Source organism: Gymnogyps californianus, chromosome 1 (assembly GCF_018139145.2).
Source record: "Gymnogyps californianus isolate 813 chromosome 1, ASM1813914v2, whole genome shotgun sequence".
Classification (NCBI taxonomy): domain Eukaryota; kingdom Metazoa; phylum Chordata; class Aves; order Accipitriformes; family Cathartidae; genus Gymnogyps; species Gymnogyps californianus.
The window spans coordinates 91,870,824-91,888,988 of record NC_059471.1 but is presented as its reverse complement, the minus strand read 5'-3'; the positions used below and the strand labels follow the sequence as shown (position 1 = coordinate 91,888,988).

The following is an 18,165-nucleotide window of genomic DNA, read 5'->3' as shown; positions in this document are numbered from 1 at the left end:
AGACTCCACTTCCCAAACAAAAGCATACAGTCGATCCTGGAAAAACTGAAGAGAAGGGGTTTTGCTTTTAAAGCACTCTTGAAGTACAGAAATTAAAATCTTTTACTGCTTTGTTACTTTGAGTTACGCAATTATGTAATCCAGAAAATGTAACATTGTCAACATGCTCCAAATCAACAACATAAAGAGGAAATGAGTTTATGAGCAGATGTATTTCCAGGTCACCAAAGAATACATGGGTTTTGTCATTAGAAGGTCTTATTTTTCTGGGACTATATTACATTAACTTCAAAATAAATGACAAAGCAAATGTTCATTAGGCTTGTAACAACATGTAGGCACTTTGCTCAGGTCTTTAGTCTCTAACTTCATAATTTTACAGGGAGAGTGAAAGCAATTATTCTTCTGTTTTCCTCTGAGTTATCAAGTTGCTGAGCAGCCTGTTCTCTACTTCATGTTATTTAGAATATAGATAATAACTTGCTGATGATACTGACCCTTTTAGGCAGCTGTACATTGTTTAAATTCTCCATATTACCAGTAGTACAATCATATGTGTTAGCCAAAATGGCTTTTGCTATTTATTCATGAAATAAGAACTTCTAGCTTGATAAGTTATAATTGATAGTGTCTAAGGTCTTTCATTATTCACAAGACTAATATACATAATACTTTGAACATTTATTTTTGTAAATTAATACATATAATTGGCATATATGTATTTATAGAGATTATATATTTGTATATATACATATATATAAAATCCCTCATAACCACCCCATTTAATTTTTTGAGCTTTTAGATGGTAGTATTTCCCAATATTATGGTAAGCTTTACCGTTCAGCTACTTTTCCACAAAATGCATTGTATTTTTCCTGTTTATCCTGAATATTGCAAATACTTTATTTAACTACAGTAGATCATCATTCACAGTAGTCAAAGGTAAAAAGCAAGTTTTCAAATGCCACCACTGTAAAAATACTTATCAAAGTTTAATGGTACTGAAACATATGCTTTCTGTGTATCGTAGAGGTTTTTGTTTGTTTTTCTGTTGTACTGTTATCAGAATTATTTAAGAGATTTTTGTTAAGCATGGAAAAGATACTGTAAAGTATTTTATCCGAACAGGCTCTTTATGACTCAGAAATATTTTCTCCTGGTTAGCAGTATGATGCATGCTCTCCTCTATTAATACAGTTTTCTCTGCTTTTCCCATTCTTATCATTTCTGTAAGATTCATCAACATTTTAGTTTCAGAAAAATAGAGCTGTTTACTATATGGTACTCTTACAATAAGACCTCATAACTGTTACTTGGACTTAAGTTTCTCATCTCAAATGAATTTTCCAAGTGAAAAGGAAAAGGAGTTTTAAATGAAATTTTATTGTAAACTTTTAAAAAACCCAATCACTTCTTAAAAAGGCTTTTCACTGACTGAAAAACTCTAAAAGGTAAAAAATACCTACCGCAAATACAGGCATCAGTATTTTAAGAAGATAATGCTAAGTACTCTGTTATTACTATGATTTTCAGTGAAAAGAGGAAGTCTAATTTTCTTATGCCAGTATATATATTTCTGTACACATCTGCCACACCTTAAACAGGATAAATAACATCTTTCAGGCTCAGGGAGTCAACAGCCAGCATTAACTGGTATCACGTTTTCTGTTGTTCCTTATTCCTCCTGCTCTAAAGCCACCATTGTAGGGGGATTTTGAGATAGGCAGTGGAAATAGAGAATTGAACAGGACAATTCTGGAGGATAAAACGTGTTATTACAGGTTGAATTAAGAATTCTGTCATTGGAAATCATAGGATTTAGGCACTTCGTAGTAATTACAGGGGAATACTGAGGGGACATCCTTTAATATATACCTCCAATATTACATTACACATACTTATGCTCTGGGCCATGAATTCACTGAAATGAATTTTTTATTTATGAATTATAATGGTAATTTGAGGAATTTGTGAGCACTTGTTTGCCCCAACTGGATATGACTTGTCAGTTCTCTATAATTCTGGGTCTTGCACCTCTTTCTGTGTCCAGGCTGTAGAAACTACCATTGAGTCTTGGCCCAGAATGGATCTGAACTGTAGCAGAACCTGGGAGCCAGAACATGCTGCTGGGTTTCACTGGTACTGACTTAGAATATGTCCATGAGTAGTTTAATTTGGGTCAGGATCACCTGCTTGCTGTGCTCTGTCTCACACTGAAAAGTGCACTGGATCCAATTCAGATGAAGCCAGCCTGGAAGAGGCTTTCTCCAGGAGCCTGTCTACTGCACTCCAGCAGTTAATGGGCGCCTGGTCAGTGGGACGCAGATGCAGCTAGGCAGGCCAGGCAGGCTAGCACCCCTTTGTCAGAACATGGCTGTGTCCTCTGTGCTGGCTGCCCCACCTTCCAGCCGCCGTCCTGTAGTCACAGGTACTGGGATTTTGAAGGGCAGTGGAAATATTTGCTTAGTGTGCTGTTTAAACAGCAGCACACAGGACGTTTGAGGCTTCAGGCTCTGGTGGTAGAAGAGGGCACTGGAGCTGTGCAGAAGGGATGTTTGAGAGTGTCAGGGCGCAGCGAGGCTGGGGTAGGGGACTGCAGGCAGGAGCCTCTCCCAGTGGTCCCACCGTGCCTGGAGGTGGGGAGCAGAGCCGGGCCAGGTGCAGTGAGCAGGGTGTGCCATGGGCATACCTACAGAGTAGCCCAGGTCAGGGCCTGAGCTTAAATATGGCTCTGAAGCCCTGGGCAGAAACCCCAGATGAGGTTTCTCTACAGTCGTTTCTTCGCCATGTAGCTGGGCTCACCAAAGCCTGATGACACGTCACGCTGCTGTGCTACGTCAGAGCTGGCCTTAAGCAGGCCAGACCCCCTGGGGTGGGGAAGAAGCCTGGAGAGCCTGAGAGGGGGCCCACAGCACCCTGACAGTTAGTCAGAAATGAATGCAATTTTTCACCCATATTTCATTTTATCAGACAGATGCTAACGTAGGCTTGGTAATAATAACACGCTGGAGCATCCTGGCTAGAAGTGTGGTGTACGCTGTCACCCATCGTGAGGATGTAATGTGTGCATACCCTTTACACGCAGGCAGAAATACTAGTTTGGATTTCTGTAAAATTGAGCCACTGTTCTTTTCATGTAAAATGTTTGATTTGGGGATTTCTTATCACGGCAATTTTTGATAGTTTCACTTTGGCAAGCTATGAAACTTGTAGGTTTATTACCAATTGCATTAATAATTTATTTTGTATAAGGGAGTTGCAATATGCTACTCTCTCATCTAGGGCACTGTGTTGGGTTTGCGTGGCAAGGTTTTGGTAGCAGGAGGGGCTACAGGGGTGGATTCTTTGAGAAGCTGGTAGAAGCTTCTCCTGTGTCCGATAGAGCCAATGCCAGCCGGCTCCAAGATGGACCCACCACTGGCCAAGGCCGAGACCATCAGTGATGGTGGTAGAGCCTCTGGGATAGCATATTTAAGAAGTGAAAAAGTTACTGCACAGCAGCAATTGCAGCGGGAGAGAGGAGTAAGAATATGTGAGAGAAACAACTCTGCAGACACCAAGGTCAGTGAAGAACGAGGGGGAGGAAGTGCTCCAGGCGCCGGAGCAGAGATTCCCCTGCAGCCCGTGGTGAAGACCATGGTGAGGCAGGCTGTCCCCCTGCAGCCCATGGAGGTCCATGGTGGAGCAGATATCCACCTGCAGCCTGTGGAGGACCCCACGCCAGAGCAGGTGGATGCCTGAAGGAGGCTGTGACCCCGTGGGAAGCCTGCACTGGAGCAGGCTCCTGGCAGGACATGTGGTCCCGTGGAGAGAGGAGCCCACGCTGGAGCAGGTTTGCTGGCAGGACTTGTGACCCCACAGGGGACCCACGCTGGAGCAGTCTGTTCCTGAAGGACTGCACCGTGTGGAAGGGACCCACACTGGAGCAGTTCCTGAAGAACTGCAGCCCGTGGGAAGGACTCACGTTGGAGAAGTTCGTGGAGTACTGTCTCCCATGGGAGGGACCCCACGCTGGAGCAGGGGAAGAGTGTGAGGAGTCCTCCCCCTGAGGAGGAAGGAGCAGCAGAAACAACGTGTGATGAACTGACTGTGACCCCCATTCCCTCTTCCCCTGTGCCGCTGCAGGGGAGGAGGAAGTAAAGAAAATCAGGAGTCAAGTTGAACCTGGGAAGAAGGGAGGGGTGGGGGGAAGGTGTTTTTAAGATTTGGTTTTATTTCTCATTATCCTACTCTGATTTGACCAGTAATAAATTAGGGTTTTTTTTCCCAAGTCGAGTCTGGTTTGCCTGTGACGGTAATTGGTGAGTCATCTCTCCCTGTCCTTATCTCAACCCACGAGCCTTTCATTATATTTTCTCTCCCCTGTCCAGCTGAGGAGGGGAGTGACAGAGTGGCTTTGGTGGGCACCTGGCAACCAGCCAGGGTCAACCCACCACAGTCACAATTAATCTAGTACTTATGTATTTTCTCTAGGGAAAAGTTGTTACTTGCTTTTAATCCAGGTGTCTAGGCAGAGTTCTCTAAAATACATCATTTCATCTCTGTTCTGATGAAGGAAAACTTTTTAAGAAAAAAAAAAAGATGGAATTTTGAAGTTCAAATTCATATGCATAGTAAATAACCTTATTTAGTGTGGAAGAAGAATGTATGTTTTATAAATTATATGGAGTGTTTCTTTTTACACTATTGACACATAGCATCCATTAGAACCCGATGGAGTTTTTGTATAATTATTAATTGTAAATAGTTATTAAGTTTATTGGTCTCTCATGCTTCATGAAAATGAATTTGTATGTCTAAAAAGCAGCAATGACTGACATGATCTTGCTTTTTCATAGCCAATTTAATTGTCATTGTCTTTGGTACAGTGATTGACACTGAATGGTATGATATCAGTAACTATATGATGGGAAATTGAGTTGCAGACTACTGGGGCAAGAACAATAATACAATCAATACAATTCAAGATATAAAAATGTTTATAATGTAATTGTAATTTAGAATGTTTTTAATTTATATGTGATGTTTATATATATGTGTTTATGATAATGGATGGCATTGTCATGGTTTTTTTGGTTGCAGTTTATTTTTTATTTCTGATCATTTGCTGTTTTGTGAGTGAAAGGCAGGGTGCAGGGGTGTGAATAGGATATGTACAGCTGAGTCTTGTCCCAGAATGGACCTACAGCAAAACCTGGGAGCAAGATCTAGATGTAGCAGTGTCTAAAATGAAATCATCACTTTTAGTCCAAATGCAGAGAGGATATGTAAATTAAACATAAATTAAGCACTCAAAAGACATGAATTCTGTGAAATAAAATGAATACATCAAAACCTCTGAAAATGGGTTAGCTGTTTCTTTAAGCAATTTAATTGTAAAAGTTGCTTGACAAAAACAAGCTTTCTTGTTTTATTATCTGTAAGAATGGCCTTAAGTATTAAAGTTAATGCTCTCACATACTAATATATAATTATTTATACTACTTTGATGTTTTGTGTATTTTTACAAGGTGCTAATTGTGCTGAATCAAGTTGACAAAATTGCATAATTTGTAGGTTAATATTAGCATAATCGTACAGTACATTGTTTAGCAACAGTGTAGAAACGAAGTTTACTGAATGTTTTTCCAATATGATGAATAAGAGTGTATGTCTCTAACAATAATAATTTCCATGACATAAATAATGACTTTTAGGAAAGTTTATAACTAATAGTGTTCTTTTTCGTGTAGGCCAACTGGCTGTGAAGTCTTGCTAAAGCAGAATGTATCACAGAAGTGGGTGTCATAGTTTATCAAGGAATGTTATCAAAATTTCAAGGAATTAATTGAAACACAGATGCAAAAGATTTGGTTTACAACAACAAACCAATAACCTTTTGCACCCCATCTCATGTTTGTGACTTTCCTGTATTCAAAGGTCTTTCCTTCCACCTTTGCATGGCTTCTTAAAAATGGCAGCCTTGGGACATGGAACATCAAGTTCAATCCCATTGTATAGAGTTCCACTGACAGCATATCCGAATTGGCATCTGTAAATCTTTGTGCAATATCATGTACGACACTACCAAGGAATATTAAATTTTGCTTATAGCAAGTCAAGTCCAAAGGCTTAGTAGAATGATAATCTTTGAAGGAAGGAAAGCACCAATATTTTTATGGCTTAATGTAAATTGTGCTGCATATCACCTCAGCACTTGTCTTTGGTTGCTTTTTTGCTTTCTTGCTTTCCAGAGGCAAAATAAATCCATTATATGCTAATGAGAAAAAAGGAAATCGCTCCCTCAAGCCATTGCTTAACACGTTCCCTGCTGGAGTGTCAGTGCATATAGAAAAAAATTAGGCCGGTGTACCAGTTGTTTTTCACTTGTCAACTCTAACGTACTCAAGTTAGAGGAATAAGGCTACCTTACTAAGTGTCAGAGCACATGTACAATACTTACGCGCTTTGCAATGTATACAAGTTATACATTCTAGTCTGGAGTCTGTATGGACCTAACGCTTGGCTTCAGAGTGCCCACTTGTATCTTCTTATTCAACATATGCTAAGAAAAACAGGAGAGGAGGACACATCAAAGACAAAATACTGTCCAAATATCAGTCAGTCACCTACTACCCACACCATTTTTGCTTATGCCCGTCAAAGGGAAAGGGATTAAGTAGATGAAGATGCAGATGAATGGAAACACTGGTTTTTTTTAGCTCAATGACTTGTCTCTGACAGCAATCAAGGATGGATCCCTAGGTAAGAGTGTACGAGTCACAAGGCCTGTAATGACACTTTCCTAACCTCCAAATTGTGTGCTTGGGGATTCCTGAGGCAGCCATAGTCTTTCTGAGTTTTTATAGTCCTCAGAGCATTGCTTTTTTATAAATTCACTTAGGAATTTTTACCATCTACATTCTGCTGTGCCAAGACTTCAGCAACTTAGCTGCTCAACGTTTGTAGTTAATTAGCGTTCTCCTTTTGTGGGTTTTGAACTTGCCTCCTGGTAACAGGATTGCAAATGGTAAAACAAACAATCAAACAAAAGCCTCTTTGTTTTTAAATTTTAAAAAGCTATTTGTAGTAGTACTGTGTGTAAAAGGATGTAATACACAGGTTTAGCAGGGGAAGGTCTCAGGTATACTCAGGAGAGGTGTCCCATAACACACAGTGTGAGCACGAAGCTTCAAGGTGATGTCCCCTTTCACCCCCCATTTTGAATGGACCTGCACCTGCCACTGCACCAGCAACTGCATTTTCTGTTATCATTGTAACAGTGTTTAAGTACAGTTAATCGCTGAAAGAGCATTGAATTTTAGTGGATTTGCCTGTCCATAAATTTCTTCTCTTTTTTTACTGATGCTTAATATTGGTTTATACTTATTATACTGAGAGTAACAAGCTTTTTTAAGACATGAGCAATAAGCACTGGTATTTAAACTTGTAAGTTTTAAATATACATATCTTCTGACTGCAACTTTTCTCTTTTCTTCTCCTTGCAACTCTTATTAGTCAAAGCAAAGGGAGGAAGAATGGAGAGTGATGGGAGATTCAATTTGCAAGTGCTGGAATGCAAATTAAGTGATACTAATATCAACCCCTACTGAATTTTTGCATTTAAGCTGCTGATAAACTTCCTCATGCTGAGAAGAGTAATTTCATTTTGTGAGGAACAGGAGGAAAGCTGTTTTAATGTAGTGTCCAAAATAAGAAACCATACTGGACCAAAAGAAATGGATTTTAACTTTTATTTTCTAGGTGATTTTTTTAAATGTAAAATAAGATTTTTCTTTGTAATTCAGAGTAAGGTAGTTAAAAAAATATTATAATGTGCCTTTCAGTTATGGTTTGACTCGTTTTGAAAAATAAAGTATGATAAGCGAGATAAATGGTCAAAATAATTTCAATAAATATGTTAGGTGAGTGACTACAATTTTTAACCGGATCAATAGCCTGTTTGCTTACAATATTGCTCAGAAATGCAACACACATGGTAGATCTTGAACAACTTCTGTGTTCATCTGTAGCTAAGCAGAGTGGTCATAAACATTAACTAGGAATCTAAATGTATTTCTTTGAACATAATTTAAACATATATAAGATTTTTACTGTGATTGTGGTCAGGTTTTGTAACAGAAATGAAAAGCAGACGACATTCAAGCCTGTGATTTGAAAACTGTCATGTCTCCAGCTGCATTGCTTGATAAAGAGAGAAAAATGCAAAGGACACAATTGATAGGGCAAAGGTGGAAACAAATACCTAGCCATCTCAAGAGGGTTATACTATATGAAGGGAACAGAACATAGAAGAAAGTTACAGTGGTATAAGATGTTATAGCAGTGTAGGAGATGTTTGATTACCATAACACTTTTTTTGTAAAATATGTTTTCAAATGACACTTTTTCCCTAATGTATTCAACAAAAATATTTTGAGTGCATGGGCTGTGCTTATTCTTGAAAGATGTTTTGTAGTACTCATTTTGGTGCCTCAGCAGCAATATTCCACCAACTGCTAGTGGTGTAGAAATTACTATAAATCTCTGTATCTATTTTTCATTCTTAAATAGACACAGGTTTTGTGCACTGATTATTTTGTATTTGGTCTTTTCTAACAATTTCTTAGATGGTTGATACTGGGTTCCAAAATAAAATCTGTGAGAATGCTATTGAAGTAACAGCTTCACAGTATACTAAAAACTTAGTACAACTTGAATTTATAGGGAGCAAAGAGACTTATGTCAGCTTCTGCAGGAAGCTGTCAGCCCATAAAGGCTTAGAGGAGTCCTTCCATAAACTACTTTTTGTTCTTTAAGTCTTTTTTTTTCTTAAATATTTTTTAGTTTTAACTAGTAAGGTTCCGTATTCTGAATGTTATGACGTATTGTTTTGTCCCAGGCTGCATCTTTCTCTATCTTTATCTGTCATCACTATTAATGGCATGATTGATCATTTGGTCAATCAGTGCTGAGCTCTGACACCTTCTTTGCTGTGGCTCTATCAGACATGCAACCACATTAAAATCGATAGAATAAAGATTACGTGATCTATTCTGATAGTTTGTCTGTGTCCATTTCCAATGAAATTTACTGAACACGTTGTCATTTATTAGAGTGGTTTGGAATGCATGTTTGGACTGCGTAGGACTAAGCAGTAACTATTCTCTTTTAAATCAAATAAAGATTCTGGTGTTTAGCAGCTGTTAACCTCAGGGCCCATGAATCAAGTTCTGCTTGAGGAACAAAAAGAGTTGATTCACAGAGAGTTAGAGGACTACTCTTCTATGCAGAATTTAGACTCTGAAAAGTCTTCTCAGTTCTTTTATAATGTGTTTTTAAAAGTTTTAATTAAATAATTATTATTGTTCCTTCAGCATCTTATGACCAAACTAGTAGAACAGTACAAGGAATACTTTTATCTCAACTATTTTCTGTGATCAAATGCTTTTTTTAAAAAAATCACTCTCATAGATTGCTAATTGTGGGGTTTTTCTATGCCTTATATTTTCTCCATCTTATAATTAATGTAACAGAATAAGTACAAATTCTCTGTTTCACTGCTTGCTGGTCCAGCTCTATTTTGCGTATTATTCATCAAAAGCGATTACCATATGCAGTATGTTAGAAGTAAGAAAACTGCATCTTTGTATACGTGTGTTCAGCAAAATAAATCTTCTTTGTCTACCAGAAAAGGAGGTCTAGGGAAAAGTATATATCCTTCTGTAGATGGTTATGAATGGATATAGTGCTATTCATACTGTATGGTATTAAAAGATTTTAAAATGTGAAAACCAAGGTGGGAATATATAACCAATAGAAGAGAAGAAAAACTTATATTTTCTTCTAAAAAATGAAAAATCATCAGTACAATGGAAGAGATGGTCTGTATTACCTGATAATAACATGATTTTATTTGGTGAATTAAACTCTCTATCATTCAAACAATCGTATAGTTTGTCCATACAGAACCAGATTACTTCCTAGAAAAATAATTGAGCATCTTTGTTTTTATCCTTTAAGTACACCCTAAAACCTATTGTAATCCCGTAAAGGAGGATTATTATACTAAACAACAGTAGCATGTTTAATGACGATCTGCTAACAAAACATTCTAACTAATCTCTGATTAGTGATCACATTTCAACACCAATCCAAAACATAGGATAACTGAATTCCTTAAGACATAGGCCATCTACAAAAAAAAACCCCAAAATCTGTCTTCATTTAATTTCTTTAGTACTTGGCAGTGGCTAAGGCAAACAGATATTGAACCAGAAGACCAATCAGTCACTCTGGACAAAAACAGATTAGATCTTCCCAAAGTGCCAGAAGTAGTTACATGGTCTTTTATGTAGTGGACTGTAGACTTGCAGACATAGTAGTAATATTTTTCATCCTTGTTTATTGTACAAAACCCTATTTTTTAATATTTTAATTTTGTTTCAGTCATCCTTGTATTTCAGGCATTTTTATTTTTGCATAACTATCTTTATCAGATACTCAAATTGAAGTGAAACATATATAGAAAAAAGCGTTTAATAAAGGTTCCCTTTAAACAATACAAGTAGAAAATCCTTTGAAAAGAGTTGCATTTTCTTTGCAATAATAATAAATGGACATTTGTATCCATTGGAGAGGCAGGTAAAATAGTTTCAGTAAAACTGGAGCAGAATTGTAGTATATGCCTGGGATCCTTTGGGGTAGTCTCTCACCACAGCAATTTAAAAAAATAGTCTTTTGCGTCTGTATTACATATAATATTACAATTCATATTTCTAAAAAAAAAAATCCCTTAATCATAATAGGATCATGGCACTACAGTTGGGAATCTGTCTTAAAAGGATTTAAGAATCTGTCTACTGATTTTTCATCCTTTGTCTTACGATATGGTAGGTCAGATACATCACAGATCTTTTAAGCTATTTTCCCTTTGAAAAGGAATCTAAAAATCACTGTATAGTCACAACACAGAGCCAGTATGTCAGCCAGCAGTGACTGTTTGCAGTGTTGGTAGCTACAGCAAATTACTAAGGTGCATTAGGAGCCTTTTATCAGCACTGGTGTTTTCTTCATGCTAGAATCTAAGTACATTGAGAGGGCCAGTTACACTGGGACCTGTGGGTATTGTACCTATGATGTGAGTTAGAGTGGGTCAATAAAGCTGTAAATTGAAAACATGTTTTGACCACGGAATTCATTTGAAACATTGAAAAGGATTAAAAAATTGATAAGACGCTGATTTGTAACACATATGCTTAATGATAGTTTCACTGTTCAGAAGTACTATCATGTTTCCATTTGATCTAACAGTTAGAAATGCTAATACATGATGCCATCAACATCACACCAAATTTAACCTGAGACATCCAACATTGTTCTTTTTCTTTTTTTTTCTGTCGTCAATAAATAAAGTATCAATAGATAGTTATTTCATCTCCTTTTATACTTGCAGACGGTTTGACAAATCTTTGGAAAAGTGGCAGCTTTTTCATTGTGACATGAAGAGCTTTAATCATTGGCTAACTGAAACTGAAGAGAAGCTGTCGAGAGCACAGATAGAGGCCGGAGACGTGGGTCATGCAAAAACCAACCAATTTCTCCAGGTATGATTTGATTAACGCATTTCCTGTTTTTCTGCAGTGATTAGAAATTTGCAGGTCTGCGTACTCTGTATAGTTTTGCAGTTCATTTAAGGAGGATTTCTAGTGTTGAGTGGCCAGTGGCAATTTTGGTCAGGTATTTCTGTTGTCCTTGTTAACTAAGAATTTTCACTAGTTTGTTTTAAAATACATTTTTAAAAGAGGTAAAGTATAGGATAACATGATATATCATGGTGCTTCCATAGTTACATATTTGTTTGGTCTTTATTTAAAGTGCTCATTAATTTCCATTTGATACTTATGACTGGCAGAAGTATCAGACTTAATTTTAAAATCTTGTGGAAGAAATGTGATTAACCATTGAGCTGTACAAGAGATATTGCATGAACTATGTCTTGCAAGTATTGCTTATTTTGCCTGTTTCATGTTTTAATCAAATAACCTTGAGGATGCTTTTTGTGAAATGCAGTGTGACAGAATAGCCACTTAGTTCCTATGTGTCCAGTTCCAATTTGTATGCTTTTCATCTTGCAAGCTCTTTGAGCACCATAAGGAAAATAATAACTCTAGTTTCTTGGTAGTTTATTTCATTTCCCTCTTGTATGATTGAAATGGTAATGTGTAGGAAGAATTAATTCTAAACTGATGTTTTGCAAGTTGATAGGTTCAGCTGAATAACATGGCTTGACTAAACTCTGGATTCAGGTTATAAATTACTACCTGTGCATAAGAAAAAAATTCTGTTAAACAAATCGGCATTTGTACATTTGAATTGCTGGATTGAATTACTGGATTGCAGGTTGAAAGAAGTTAGGGCTATCTAATATTAAAGGTACAGTTTTGTTTTGAATGCAACACTAATCTACTTTTTGGCCTACAGCTAAAAAATAAATAATGTCTTTTGAATTTTAATATTTAAAGTCACCTTTTTAAGATTTAGGCTGCTGTTTCTTGACTGTAAAACTGCTGAACTGAAAAGGACACCAAATTGTGTTGTGCAAGTATAAAGAAAAGATATAACTGTTAAGTAATACATTAAGCTGAAGTAGTTAAAATAGCAGGTAAATATTTTTTCTGCAAATGACTATCAACGCTTTGAACACTGAAGAAGTCTAAGATCTGGCTGACAAAATAGAATATCATCAAGGAATTAAAGATGCTCTTTATTGTGTATGTAAAAGGTAGCAGAGCTCATGTATATTTCCACTGAAATTTCATCTCCCTTTCTCTGTCCCACTGTTTTAAACATTTCTTTGAAAAACATATAAAATACTGAAGTAAGACATGAGTATCTATGTGATGAATAGTAATACAGTGTCACAAAGCTTTACCCTTTCTTTTTTGCTTTGCCTCTGCTCCATCACCCTTCTCAGCACTATTCTGGTATCCTTGAGCAGCTTCAAATGAGCACTTAGAAAAAAAACGGATCCATGGAAACAGTGTTTGTCTCCTTTTTTCTAACCCCTTTCTAAACCAGTATTTTCTCTCTGAGAAGAGGTTGATTTTTGAGAGTTCTCAGACCAAGGTAAGATGTATCATAGATGTTATAAAAGCACCGGGTATGTAGCACATTTCACAGTCCAAACAGATTAGAAACACTATTTTCTTGTCATCATTGAGAAGGAAGTTCATACTGAATTGAACATCACACTGAAAGACCCTGAGATAATGCCTTGTTATGCAGAAGCTTAGATTTCAGTGTAGAACAAGACTGCTTCTGTTTTACATTTCCTTTGGCCTAGCCTCCTTCTCATCTGTTGTCCATTTGTTATTTTCTTATGCAATATATGAGAACATTTTGAACATATGTTTGCAGAATGGATTTCTACCAAGATTTTCTTTTTGCAGTCCATCAAGCTTTTTCTTTCTTCCTTTTTCCCTTGTGTTAGAAATCCCAGGAACTCACGAATTTGTCTCTCAAACATTTCATTTAGTTCAGTACAACAGACGAAACTACCTTTCTAATGAAAATTCACAGTGTGAAAATATTCCAACTAACCTCAAGAAAGCAGACCCAATGTTAGTTAACATTTATTTGTGAAAGAATGTTTAGTCTGAAGTTGCATTGTTCCCATTCTCTTCATTGGTTCTTTCTTTATTTTGCTGGGTCTTGTTTGAAAAGTATTACACTTCTGTGAGGCTGACAGAAGAGATCATTAGAATTTTCATTAGGTAAACAGTTAAAACAGCTGAGCATTTTGATTTACTAGATTAGCAACTTGTTTTATTAATGAGATCATGCTGCTTAGTGAACCATATTCAGAATTAACAGGATTTGTTTGAAAATGCTTTCACAAGCAAGTGAATAGTCTTGTATTCAATAAGGAACTGTTTTAGAAAAAAATTGTACAAAACATTCAGATGTGTAATACTATTTCTAGGTAGGACTACTTTGGAAAAGTAAAGATTAATGTGTTCATTATCATTCGGTAAATACATAGAGTCAAATGTTAATGTAAAATGAAACAGTCAACAGTAAGATTAGGTGATAATGTTAATATAGGTTAAGAGGTAATTACATTCTTTTAGGTGTATTTGGGGAGGGGAGGTGTGTTCCTTTTTGCTGCACAATGGCATAATATTAAACAACATTTATGCATTATATATAATGTGAATGAAACCTAATAATAGAATTGTTTCATTTCAGGTCATGAATACTTAAATACTCTTATTGTGAATTGTTCACTAAGACTTTTTGAGAGCAGAACTTGTGGTGTTGAAAAGAAATATCACATTTCAGTTTCTAAGCAATTGTAATTGACTTCTTTTATGATTAGGAGACACAGGATTTAAAAGGATGTTTTACAGATAGCACATCATATAATCCCTTTGAAACATATTGAACTCTGTCTTGAAAGTAGTTAAAGATTTTTTTTGCTCTATTCTGACTGAAATTTTCTGTCTCTTTACTCCTTAATGCTTGGCGACTTTAACTTCTTCAACTTCCTGCATTTGCACTTAGTTTATTTATTTTTGTGCCAAGACTGAGTTGTAGTTCAGTTTTATCTACTCCCTGATGTTTATCACCTTCTGTTCTCATAGGCTGCAGTCATTTTCCCTATTGGATCTCATTTGGTAAACTAAAGCCGCAGTTTTCTAATCTGCTGTCGTATGATAGCTGGACAACTTGACTCTTATTTCCTGTGCTTATTCCTCTTTCTGGAACATGAGTTCTCAAAATAGCACACTATTATCCAAACAGAAATACCATCCATACCATCATCAAGATAGCTCAGATGCTGTATTTTATGGTTGGATCTTACCATGGCTGAATGTTAGAATATCATTTGCAATCATCTATCTAAACTTTGTTATGTCATTTTTTTTCTTGTGCTCTGCCTTGCAGCCCCAATCTATGTTCCATTTCATATGCAAAAAAAAAGTACAGGTTGTACTGGAAATTAATGCCAGGTTAATATGCAGCAAAGAAGCAAACAAGAGTTGGGGGGGGGGGGGGGGGTGCCCGGGGGGAAGAGTGTTCATGTGCCATACATAAATGCTAAAAAGACAGCTACAAAAAGAGGAACTCTTCAACAGTTTCAGAACTAGACCGTCAAGTTACATTCCTGAATCATTACCTGAGTATTTAAAAATAGTATTCCTATTTAAAACGTATAGAACATCCAGAATATTTGTTCTTTACATTGGTATTAAGAATTGCTCAGCAGTCTATATTTAGTATCCACTTTTGGGTTGCAAGTTTAACTTTATTTTATTATTTTATGTTGTGCAGTTTCTTTAATAGTAAAATAATTAGGTTCTGGGTCTGAATTTTGAAACAGTTTCTTTGTGTTCGTGATGTTCATCTATTGTGACTGGTCAGTGATGGGTACTTCCCACTAAACAGGCAAGGGCTGGACTTCAGTTTATTTTCTATAATTTCATTGTTTAAAAAATATTGCTATTATACATTTATTAATTTCTCAAGTATTTACTTTCATTTACAGGCATAAATATCAAGGATATTATGTTTATTTTTTAAGGTCATAGAGGACCTTAAATAATCAGTAAGATTTTGAAATTATTGGGTGGTGGCCTTATTAGTTATACTCAGCCTTCTGAGGATACTGTGGATATAGAAATTGCTTGTAAGTTACAGATCTCTCTTAAATTGTTCATACATTGCATTGTCCAGCATTTACATTTTAGAGTACTTATCCAAGCCTGCAAAAGGCTTGTGAATGACTCATGCCTTCTCTAGTCATTCCTTCTACTGTACTATAATGTCAGGAATGTCACATTTTTGTCTTGTAGATGTTTAAAGTAGAAAGATATAGAGAATCGAGGCTTCAGTGCTGAAAGTCATGGTCATGCTAATAATTGCTCTCTTTTATACCTAAATTGGATTATATGGATATTGATGATTTAATAACCACTAAATTTAAACAGTTCTTTCTGGAATACAGCACAAATGGAATCAGAGGATATGGGAGAAAAAAGTGATTCAGTGCTTGAGGCCACATATTTTCATACCACAAAAACACAGTGGTAAGTGGGTGGATAGTTTACTCTGTTTTCCCAAAAATATAAAACTTGTAAAAATACATTTTTTATATATAATAATTGTGGCTTTCATATTTTAGATTTTGCATTTTAGATTTATTTCCTGCTTTACTGAGTGATAAAGGTTATGCCAATAATCTCTGATTCTTCTTGTTCCAGTTTGGATTCCATTTGGATTCAAACAGTTCAATTTTGTTCCATTTGGATCAATTTTGTTCCACCTGGTTCAATTTTGACTAGTGTGTTTTGGTGTTATGAAATATTTTCAGAGAAATAGTAGAAATGTAGCAAAATATTCTTTCTGGTCAAGGAGATGTCTATGATTGCTTAATGATGCTAGAAGAGATAGAAAATATAGAATGTGGAATCAATGAGAAACCAGTTTAGCATTGTTTTAGAGGAATCTTTAATTAGAATGATCATAGTACATACTACAGTGTCCTTCATATTACAAGGGCATATCTGGAAGGATATATATCTGGCAGGAATGTATTATTGGCTAATATTTTATTAATACTAAAAGCACACAATCCCTTGCTGTTATATTGAAAACAGATTCTACAGTCTTTATTTTATTTTATTTTATTTTATTTATTAAGGTTCTCCTTACAATTTTACACATCCTTAGTACTTTGACTAAATGTTCTGAACTAAGCATTAAAATGTTCTAAACATGATAGCCAACCTACATGAATGCCATCAGTTCTTACTTACATCTTACAAGTACTTACTTACTTACTTACTGGATCATTTATTCAGAGAAGCTTACTGGTTTTCTTTTTACTGAATGTCACCCTCTTATCAAACACCTCTGAGTGTAGCATGCTACTGCCCCTAAGAAAGAAAACCTAGATTCAGCAATATCCCATGGATTTCAAGGTTTTGTCCATAGTCTCTAAGGTCTCAGTAGAAATGTTTCAAGTAATATACATCTCTCTGCATCAGACATCTGGGCCCTAACTGAGCAAAACACTTCTTTTTCTGGTTTAAGGTCATCTTAAAAACAAATTCTTGGGCTTTTCTTGACTGAAGTGCTCTAGCAATGGAAAGATTTCATTTTCAGTTAATAAGGGGAGGACATCGCAATTCCTAGTAAAATAGTTACTGCTTTTTTCTTATGCCAAGCAACATATTAAATGATACTGTAATCTTTATAAGTAATACATTTCTGGATATAGAAAATTCCTAAAAACTTTCTTTTACTGTTAAAAGATTCCTCACTGTTGTTGCTACTACTAATGGAAGTGATGAAATATCAAAATAGTTTATCCTGAATTTGTACTAAAAACATTTTCTTGTCATGTCAAGCTATAAGAAGTATAATTTCATAATTATAACAGTTATTCAATTCTTCTCTACTGCACACAGTTTTACATTATTCTTCATTCCTAATTTACTGTATCCTATTAAAAGTTTTTAATTAATTTGTTGCTACTGGTAGTGGGACATTAAAATGTCTGAAGGCTATGAGAAATAATAAATTTAAAGTTGCTTGTGTGGTTCTGCCTACTCTTGCACCATTAGATGGCAATTCATAGCTTATATTTAGGTTTTATTGTAAATCCTGGCATTGTTTATTCAGATAACCAAATTAAATCTTGTAAGTAATTAATTAGGATGCATTTTTCAAACATTTAATTATGAAACTTTTTGAAATAACTATTAGCACATGTAGAAGCATAGTGACTTAATTTTTATACATGACAAGAATGAATAAACATGGTTTTTTTCCCTCTGTCTTGGAGAAAACAATGTTCTTGGACTGGATCAGTCAAACTTCCTGGTACCTGACTGTAACTGCCTCACTGTTTGGGGGATTCATCCTCACCACTTCAAGTGGTTATAGAGTACTAGCACATGGGGATCTGGGAAAGAGACTGAGGCTTATACCCATTTCACAAGCATTTTTTGTGTGTGTATAAAAAATAAAGGAAATGGAGGATGTAATTTTGTCATACTAATGAATTTGTCTTACTTTCAGGGCTAATCTGGACATTTACAATCAGTGACACGTACAGATAATACACTTGAGATTCAGCAAATTTATTAATGCTTTTGCCATGGTGTAAGTAGAGTAGTC

At 35.9% G+C, this 18,165-nt stretch overlaps 1 protein-coding gene across 2 annotated transcripts in view; it reads left to right on the top strand.

Annotated features, from left to right (window-relative positions):
* The window catches only part of DMD (dystrophin), a 922,027-nt gene that overhangs the window by 304,337 nt on the left and 599,525 nt on the right, over positions 1-18,165 (top strand). For both annotated transcript variants that reach the window (XM_050904429.1, XM_050904437.1), the window contains exon 39: positions 11,435-11,585. In XM_050904429.1, the coding sequence (XP_050760386.1) occupies positions 11,435-11,585 (151 nt within the window). The remainder of the gene's footprint in view (positions 1-11,434; positions 11,586-18,165) is intronic.